The sequence below is a fragment of the Oryx dammah genome, unplaced genomic scaffold (assembly GCF_014754425.2).
Source record: "Oryx dammah isolate SB20612 unplaced genomic scaffold, SCBI_Odam_1.1 HiC_scaffold_9, whole genome shotgun sequence".
NCBI classification, from domain to species: Eukaryota; Metazoa; Chordata; class Mammalia; order Artiodactyla; family Bovidae; genus Oryx; species Oryx dammah.
In genome coordinates this window covers 50,132,484-50,141,956 of record NW_024070193.1, presented here as the reverse complement: position 1 = coordinate 50,141,956, position 9,473 = coordinate 50,132,484, and the positions used below count along the sequence as shown (strand labels likewise).

General features: G+C 44.6%; 1 protein-coding gene across 1 annotated transcript in view; it reads left to right on the top strand.

Annotated features, from left to right (window-relative positions):
• Positions 1-749: 749 nt before the first annotated feature.
• The window catches only part of STAC (SH3 and cysteine rich domain), a 115,990-nt gene continuing 107,266 nt past the window's right edge, over positions 750-9,473 (top strand). Inside the window, exon 1 of the mRNA XM_040246285.1 lies at positions 750-1,019. Coding sequence (XP_040102219.1) covers positions 909-1,019 — 111 coding nt within the window. The 5' untranslated portion in view covers positions 750-908. The remainder of the gene's footprint in view (positions 1,020-9,473) is intronic.

Sequence of the window (9,473 nt, the reverse complement as noted above, 5' to 3'; positions counted from 1 at the left end):
GCTGAGAAGATTTGGCCTGGATTTGAGGCCCCACAGCCCCAAAAGCATGGATTTTGAAGCCAAAATGGGTTCAAATCCCAGCTCCACCATTTATACTTCAGCCACTTAGAGCAAATTAGTCTCCTAGTTTTCTCATCTATGAATGAGAATGATATTAATAATACCTAGCCTAATAGGGTGGCTCTGAGGATTAAATACGTAAAAAGTGTGACCGGCTTAACACATAAACGTTTGCACAACCAAACTAGGGCACATCCACGTTTTGCAGTATCTCTCTGCTTCAGTCCAAAGCTGAACCGAGGAAAGAGGAGCGCCCTCGGGCCAGGAAACCCCAGCCCTGCTTCCTCCGTCACTGAACCCTATAAATAACTTGGCTAAGTCACCGGATCCCGGCTCCCTGAGAGTCGCAGTTTCTCCGGTTGCAGAAGCAGGGAGTTGCTGCAGGTGGTCCCTCCCGCTGGATCATTCGGGCTTTGGTCTGAATTTTCCTTCTACCTCCTAAAGCAGCCCGGGACCGTGCCGAGCACCCGAGCTCGCCCAGCCTGGTCGCAGGGCCTCCCTAGGGCGCGGCCCCCTCCTGTTCCCCGCGAGGGCCCGCGCAGCCCCGCCCCGGAGCCACCCACCCCCACCCACCCTTCTCCGGAGAGCGGGTCAGCCGGAGCCCACTCGCCCGCGGCGGAGCGGCAGTCACGACTGTGCAGTCGTCGCCGAGGTGGCCGCGGGCGCCGGGAGGTGGGCAGGGCCGGGGCGGGGGCGAGGCCAGAGGAGGGTGCGGCGGCGCCTTGGCGAGGATGGGAGTCCCCGGCCTCAAAAGCTGAGCGAGCCTGCGCGCGGCGGGGAGGGCGCTCCGGAGGGAGGCGAGCCTCGCTGTTCCTCCGGGAGCCCAACACCGTTCCCGCGCCGCCACGATGATCCCCCCGAGCGGCGCCGGCGAGGACGGCGTGGACGGGCTGCCCAAGGAGACGGCGAGCGCCGAGCAGCCGCCCTCTCCTGCATCCACCGGCAGTCAGGAATCCAAGGTACCGCGCACGCTTGCCCCAAGAGGACACAAACTCACTCCTCTTCCTCTCTTGTCCACCTCTGTTTCCTCCCTACTGGCGCTGGCGCCGGAGGCTAAGACGCGTCCCTAGTTCTTCTCAAGGACTGTACTCCCTTGAGACTTGAATGTCCGGCAGGACTCGCTGCTAGCGATGCTGGACCACGTCGCTGGGGATCCGGTCTTCTTGTCCGCACGGCCCCGGGGCTTTGCGCTGGGCTCCTGCCCTGCGAGCACCCGCAGTTCACAGTGGCTCCGGGTTCGGATCGCTTTCCTGGGTGGTGGTGGCGTGCTTGTTCTGTGCTTTGAACCTGCATGTGCCTAAAGCGCGTGTGGGTATTAGGCGGCTTCTGAAGGCTGAGGGACAGACAGCCCAGGACACTCCTCCAGAAAAGCCGGGGCATTTGCGAACCAGCAAATGTTCGCCTGTATCCCAAGGGCCTGAGACCCTTAGGCTAACCGGACTCATCCCTAACCTCGGATACCGCTGATTTCAGAAAAATTAGGTAAATGCTACCTTCTCGGGAAAGTTGATGTTCCTCTCGTGGAAGTTAGTCCTCGAACTTAAACTTGCTTTTGTGAGAGTTACACTGATATACACAAAACCAACCCCGCGGCACTCCCGTCACTGTTACACTTACTCTGAAACGTTCACGGGTGCCAGGCGCATGTTTGGAAATCTTGGAAGAGAATCAAGTAAAATGAGGCTGCTAGCTGTGCGATGCCAAATGGCATCTCAGTCGGGAGTAAAAACCATAAGATGGAGTTTGTAGTTATATGGATTCCTTAAGCGCAGGGCTCCTGGCTCTTTTTCCAGACCTCCTTGTGGGTTCCCTAGGTGTCTTTGGAATGTGGGGCAGTTCTTGTGGAGGAATGAAGGGGAGGAGGATGCCAGTGTAGAGAGCAGGTCAGAGGGAGCCAAGAAGAGTCTCGTCCTTTTCTGCCTTCGCACCCATCCCTGGAAGCCACTGACAAATCAGCAGGATCACAAGCATAGCTAAGTGACTCCCGTCCTAGGTGATCCTGCCCACTGGCCGGTACCCCCGCCTCTGAAGGCTAACCATCAGAGATGCTAATCCAAGACAGAGAGCTTGGCATTGTCTTTATTTTGGGGGCAAATGTCTGACCTGGAACATGTGTGTCAACTTTTCTAAAACTTAACTGTAAACAGGGGCAAAAACCCCACCTTCCAGAATCATTGAGAGGCAGAGAGAGATGACCTAACACCCATCCAGTACAGAGTAAGGACTCAGTCCTGTTCACTGATTTCCTTCCTGAGATAAGGAGATGGGATCCATCTCACCACAGACAATTCACTCCAAATGGGTCTCACAACCCACACACACGGACCACTGCCCCTCCAATCAGAAGTTACTGGCTCTCTACCATTGTGCGTCATGGATGGTCCTTCACCTAAGTGATACGGGGTAGTGGGCACTTCACAGGTGATCTAGAATCCTGGAAATGAATGCAACTAAACTCAAGACTGAAACTAATAATCAGCTTTTATAATTGGGCCTGTTGCTCTGCAGTAGGTATGTTCTGGAGGGGGCTTAGCATTTGATTTTACAGCAGCATGGTTCAAACACACTGTATGGGCTTGCTATTTATAGATACCCTAATGTAAATTCTTTGGCAAAGCAAAGACTACATATGTAATACCCATCATTATCCACCAATTTATCTGGCTTATGGTTTCAGACTTGTACACATCAGTTTTTCTCTATGTGTATTTATGTATTCCTAAATGTGCTGTCATAGCTTAGGTGTTCTTGATCAGTGGAGACAGGCTATGGGGAGTTGTCCATGAACCCCAAGAAACTGAATGCAAGGTACTGTGCCTGAATGTGAAATTTTTTTGGCATAGTGTTTTTGATACTCTCCAAGGGGCCCATGCTTCTCAAAAGGGCTAAACTGTTGATGTGGAGGCTATGCGGTAGAGATCAGCAGGATGGCAAGAAACAGGAACAGAGGCAGGCTCTATTCATTCTGCACCAGGAGCACCACATTTAAAGGTTTATTGGCGTTTACAAGGATCTTCCATCTGACAACGAGTGTCTGGTAGGAGAACATGGACAGCTAGTCATCCCATACTACTCCCCTCTGAAGTGATCTGTTTGTCAAAATACTGTGTGGGACAGGCATGGTTCAGCCCCCCTGGACAGTAACCTTTCTCAAGAAGGACTTTTGAAATTCATTTTTTCTTTTATTTTATTAAAGTCTGATTGACTTACAGTATTGTATTATTTTCAAGTATACAACATAGCGATTCAGTGTTTTTCTACATTAATCAGCATACAAAGTTAACTCAGTGTTATTGACTGTATTCCCTGTGCTATCCATTGCACCCTGTGACTTACTTATTTTATAACTAATAGCTTGTACCTCTTAATCCTCTTCACCTCACTCACTCATTCACCCCACCTCCCTGCCCTCTGGCAACTACTGGTTTGTTTTCTGTATCTAGGAGTCTGTTTCTGTTTGGTTATATTTGCTCATTTGTTTTGATTATTAGATTTCACTATACATTTTTAAAATAACTTTTTTTCTCTCCTGATAAGAGTAACAACTACTTTGTGGAAATTTGAAAAGTCCTGAAAAAAAAAATAACGACAAGGAAAAAAAAATTACACATTAGTCACAATCTAGAGGCAATTACTGATGATGCCTTGGTTGTTTATTTGCCTTTTTTCATTGTTTTTTATATTTACCCAGTTGAGAGAACAATGGTAAGCGTTTACTGAGTGCTTGGTGGGTGTCAGACACAACTTGACCCTTCATAATAGCCCTGTGAGGGACGAGGGACATTGTGCCGTTATTTCTGTTTCATCGATAGGACACTGAAAGCTCAGAAAGGGTAGGTGACTTCTCCATGGTTGTATAGTGAGCTGACTGACACAGCAATGACAGGAACCTGGGCCTCATGACTCTGGAGAACAAGTTTATGACCACCGTGCTGATGCCCATGTCCATCTTACATTCTATACTGTTTCACTAACATCTTAACCAAGTATTTCATATGCCCCTAAAAGCCATTTGCAACTGTGTTTTGTTCTTCTCAAGAAATCCTTGAAAATAAATTGAGCCACATTATCATGTAAAATGATGATGAAAGACCAGCTCTTATCCGGCTTCTTTGATTTTGCTACTCTTTCCCCAAAAGTATATTTATGGAAGTGATTAAATGGAACTTCACAGAACCATCTGGAAAACTTGACCACGACAAACCCTTTAGTCTAGAGGGGCCATTAGAGAAGAACGATAATGATTCAGTGCCTTGAGCACATAAAATCTTTCTGGAATGCCATTTTCTCTGCAGATTCCTTGGAATGCTAAATCAAATATAAGAATTGGAAACACTGGAGATGATCTACTCTGGGTATTTTTTAAATAATGAATAATTTTATCATGTAAATTTATTTCATTATGGAAAACTTCAACACACACAAAAGCAGAGAATACACTATGAAGAACCATCATGTACCTAATAACTTGCTTCTACCAGTTATCAATTCATGGAGAATCTTGTTTCATCTATAACCCCCACCAGTACCTCCACCCTTCCTCACACACACTGGTTCATTTTAAAACAAATTCCAGACATCAAGGGTCTTCCCAGGTGGTGAAAGAATCCGCCTGCCAGAGCAGGAGAGGCAAGAGACATGGGTTCGATCCCTGGGTTGGGAAGATCCCCTGGAAAGGGGTATGCAATCCATCTAGTACTCTTACCTGAAAAATCCCATGGACAGAGGAACCTGGCGGGCTACAAGTCCATGGGATCACAGAGTCAGACGTGACTGAGCATATGTGCACACACCAGACACCAAAGCATTTCATTTGTACATATTTACAGTTGTAGCTCTAAAGAATAAGGACTCTTTTTGTAAACACAACTACAATCCCATTATCACATACCGGAGGTGCTTTAAATCACGGGTCAGTATAGTCTTTGGAGGTCTACGTATTGTTTTTGGAATACCTGTGAACAGCCAGAATTTCCAAAATTGTGCATGTACGTGTATATGTGCATCATCTAGGGAAGGGACCCATAGCTTATATCAAATCAATAAAGTGCTCGTAGCTCTCCCAGTTTATTCAAATCTTCTCTCTCTTCTTTCCCTCTGTCAAGTAAATAGAGGCCCAGAGAGAGGCGGGGACTTGCCTAAGGTCACAAAGGTAGTTACTGCCAATACCCCCACCTAAGAATCCCAGCTAGGACCATGGATGTTGTGCTGTGCTTAGTCGCTCAGCCATGTCAGACTCTGTGCAACCCCATGGACTGTAGCCCACCAGGCTCCTCTGTCCATGAGGATTCTCTAGGCAAGAATACTGGAGTGGGTTGCCATGCCCTCCTCTAGGGAATCTTCTCAACCTAGGGATCCAGCCCAGGTCTCCTGCATTGCAGGAGGATTCTTTACCATCTAAGCCACCAGGGAAGCCCAGGAATAGTGGAGTGGTAGCCTATCCCTTCTCAAGGGGATCTTCCTGACCCAGGAATAGAACTGGAGTCTCCTGCCTTGCAGGCAGATTCTTTACCATCTAAGCTACCAGGGGAGCCCAGGAGCTTAGATATCCCAGGACAGTTTCCTCAGAGTAAATTCCAGTAAGCAAGTTATAATGTAGTTTGTGTGGTTTTGTTTTTTCATAAAATTAGTTGAGTTGAAAGAGTTTCAAAGCCACTAATGAACCTCACCCCTCTATCTTTCTACTAACTATCTCAGAAAGACCACAGTCTAATTCATTGTCTAAGCATTTGACAGAGATCATTGAATACTAAGAAAAATTTCATGTTTCAGCATCCTTTGTTGCAATGAATGTCTCTTTTTATACTGACTTATTGACAATGTAGAAATCTTACTGGAGTGTCACATGGAGTTTGGTATGGATTCCCTTTGCCATCACTTATATGACACAAACTCACATTTTGATGATGTGAAGGGTTTATAGGTTTTGAGGACAAATAAATGAGCTTTCAGATCTGTTCTTATCCATGACATCTTTGTGTCCACAGGGAAGCTGCCTAACCTCTCTGGGTCTCAGCTTCCTAAAATCTGGAATGAGGATGCTAATTCCCCATTGGCATGGGTTTTTTGGTAAGGTCTGAGAATATGTAAAACACCCAATATGTTGAAAGCCTTTGTAAGCATAAAGCATTATTTACTTTCTCTTCCCGCTTCAAATTAGATGACTCTGTCACCGGCCAACAGCAAATTTCATCATTGGGAAAATTTCAGTAATCAAAACTGATGTTCTTATAGTATAACTGAGTTTTCCTCCCTTTGCACTTCAGTTTCCAGTGAGATTTCATCTTAGCTGTGTTGCATCCCCAAGAAGCTAAGCCATAGACTCCCTGGCAAGTGACTTTGATTTTGAAAGGTTGATGTAAGCCACCTAGGGCCCCACTGGAGCCGTGGACCAAAGTGTCCACTCATTCCAGAATGGTTCTCTCTGAACCTGGATGACCCTCTAAGCTAGCAAGAAGCAATCCCTAACAATGAAGATGTGCCCTGCATCTCCCAGAAAAGTTTCTGGGTCCATTAATCAGAAACTGTGGATTGCCTACTTTGTGGCCAGCTAACCCATTACATACATATGAAGCTATTATTGATAGGAATTTAACTTCTAACTTCTACTTAGCAGGGAAGATGAAAGCAAATGGAACCCTGGCCTTGCATTCAAATCCCCTGGCGAGTCCAGAACATAGGCTAGACCTGCTGAATGGAAATCTGTGAGTGAAGGTCCCAGGAATCAGTATTTTTGTAAAGCTTCCTTGTACAGCTGAATTTAAGAAACACTTGTCTAGACTAAAAAGAACTATAGAGTGTCAAAGAAAGCAGGATTTTTTCCCTTCCAACCAAGATACTTGAAGGAACCATTTGTATTTTCTATCTCTATTTCTTCACTTCCCATTTATACTTTAATCCAAATGATGGCTCTAGCAAAGGTAATCTACTGTTTCCTCCCTTCTGCCAAAGAATCCACATGTTACTCAGATGTAGCTAGATTTATGGGGCTGAGTATGTCCGTATTATTTTCATGATTGTAAAAGTAATAAGTATTAAATGTAGAAAACTGGAAAGCAGAGAAAATATAAAAATGAATTTATCACATAATGACCTAGACATGGATTTCCCTGGTAGCTCACCTGGTAAAGAATCCACCTGCAATGCAGGAGACTTGATTCAATTCCTGGAAAGATCCCCTGGAGAAGGGACAGGCTACCCACTCCAATATTCTTGGCTTCTCTGGTGGCTCAGATGGTAAAGAATCTGCCTGCAATGCAGGAGACCTGGGTTGGATCCCTGGGTTGGGAAGATTCCCTGGAGGAGGGCATGGCAACCCACTCCAGAATTCTTGCCTGGAGAATCCCCATGGACAGAGGAGCCTGGCAGGCTACAGGCCATGGAGTCACAAAGAATCTGACATGACTGAGCAAGTAAGCACAGACCTAGACATAAGAACTGTGAAGGTTTTGCTGTATTTCTTTATACACACACACCCACACACATTCTTGAAACACAATTGAAATGATGGCTTCCCTGGTGGCTCAGCAGTAAATAATCCACCTGCAATGCAGGGGTTGCAGGAGATACAGGTTTGATTCCTGGGTCAGGAAGATCTCCTGGAGGAGGTCATGGCAAACCACTCCAGTATTGTTGCCTGGAGAATCCCATGGACAGAGGAGCCTGGTGGGCTACAGTCCACAGGATCGCAAAGAGTCTGACATGACTGAAGCGACTTAGCACGCATGCACACATACATAAATGCATGTTATATTTTTTCTTATACATAATGTTGTACATAGTTTTTTGTACTCTCTGATTAAATATTAAAGTTGGTATATTTCATTGCTGTACCATATCTATTTCATCAGTCTCTTCTAATTATAGTTTAGATTCTTAGCTTTCATGCTTTAAAAAATATTGAAATGGGCATCCTGATACCTCAGCATTTGAATACATTTCTGATTAGTGTCATGGGAAGTAGAATTACTAGGTCTGGTTATAAACACTTCAAAGATCTTTTATTCTCTCTGACACAGTGCTCTCTAGAAAGATATATCATACCTTTTTTTCTTGTAAACTTTTTAGTGAAGTATGACATCATACCAAAAGGTGTACACATGATAAGATTACACATTAATGAATTTTCAGAAAATAAATTACTGATTTGTATGAAACCAACACAAAAATCAAGAAATAGAATGTTATCAGTACCCAAGAATCTCTCTCATAACCCTTTTCTGTCACTAGCTCCCCAAAGGTAAATAAATTTTTAATTTCTCACAATGTAAATTAATCTTCCTTATTTTTGAACTTTATAAATATAAGTGGAATCATACAAAGTATACTCTTTTATGTCTGGTTTCTTTCACTTAGCATTGTGTTGTGAGATTCATCCATGCTATCACATGTAGCAATAGTTTTCCATTTTCATTGCTGTATAGCGTTCTGCTATATAAATAGACCACTGTTCTGTTGATGGTGGAATTTGGATTGCTGCTTGGTTTTGTCTGCTAGAGGTGTACTGCTTTGACCATTATTATACATATTCCTTGTGGCACTTTTATTTTTAAGTGTATATCCAGGGGCAACATTGCTTGGGCTGTGGGGTATGCCTAAGTTGATAGTAGGTACTATCAACTTTCCAAAGTATCTGTGCCAATTCATAATCTCAGCAACCATGAAGAGGAGTTCCATCTGATCCTTATCCCACCAACATTTGCTATTGTCTGTATTTCTCAGTTCAGCCATTCTCGTAGGTGATTAGTGGTGGTGTGCTGTGGTTTTAACTTGTATGTCCCCAATGACTAATGAGTTAAGCATTTTTATACATTGAGGCACTTGAATGTCCTCTTGTGAAGCAGTTATTCAAATCTTTTGTCTATTTTCCTATTAGGCTATATGTCATTTTTTAATTGGTAAGAATTCTTTACATATTCTAGATCCAAGTACTTTTAGAGATAAATATGTTGTAGGGATCTTTTCCCATCCTGTGGCTTATCTCTTTTCTTAACAGAAATTCTTTTTTTTTTTTTACTGTCTTACTTATTTGTTTATTTATTTGGCTCTGTCGGGTCTTGGTTGAGTGGCAATGCTCGGGATGCTCGCTGCACCACGCAGGATCGTTGCAGCACACTGACTCTCTACTTGTGGTGCTTGGGCTTAGTTGCTCCACAGTATGTGGGACTTTAGTTCTCCGACCAGGGATTGAATTCGGGTCCCCTGCATTGTGAGGTAGATTCTTAACCACTGGACCACCAGGAAGGTCCCAAAAATTCTTCTTCAATGAGGTCAATTCATTCATTTTCTTGCTTATGTGCTTTTTGTGTTCCCCTTTGGAACCCATGGATGGAGAAGCCTGGTAGGCTACGGTCCATGGGGTCGCAAAGAATGGGACACAACTGAGCAACTTCACTTTCACTTTCCCTTGGAAC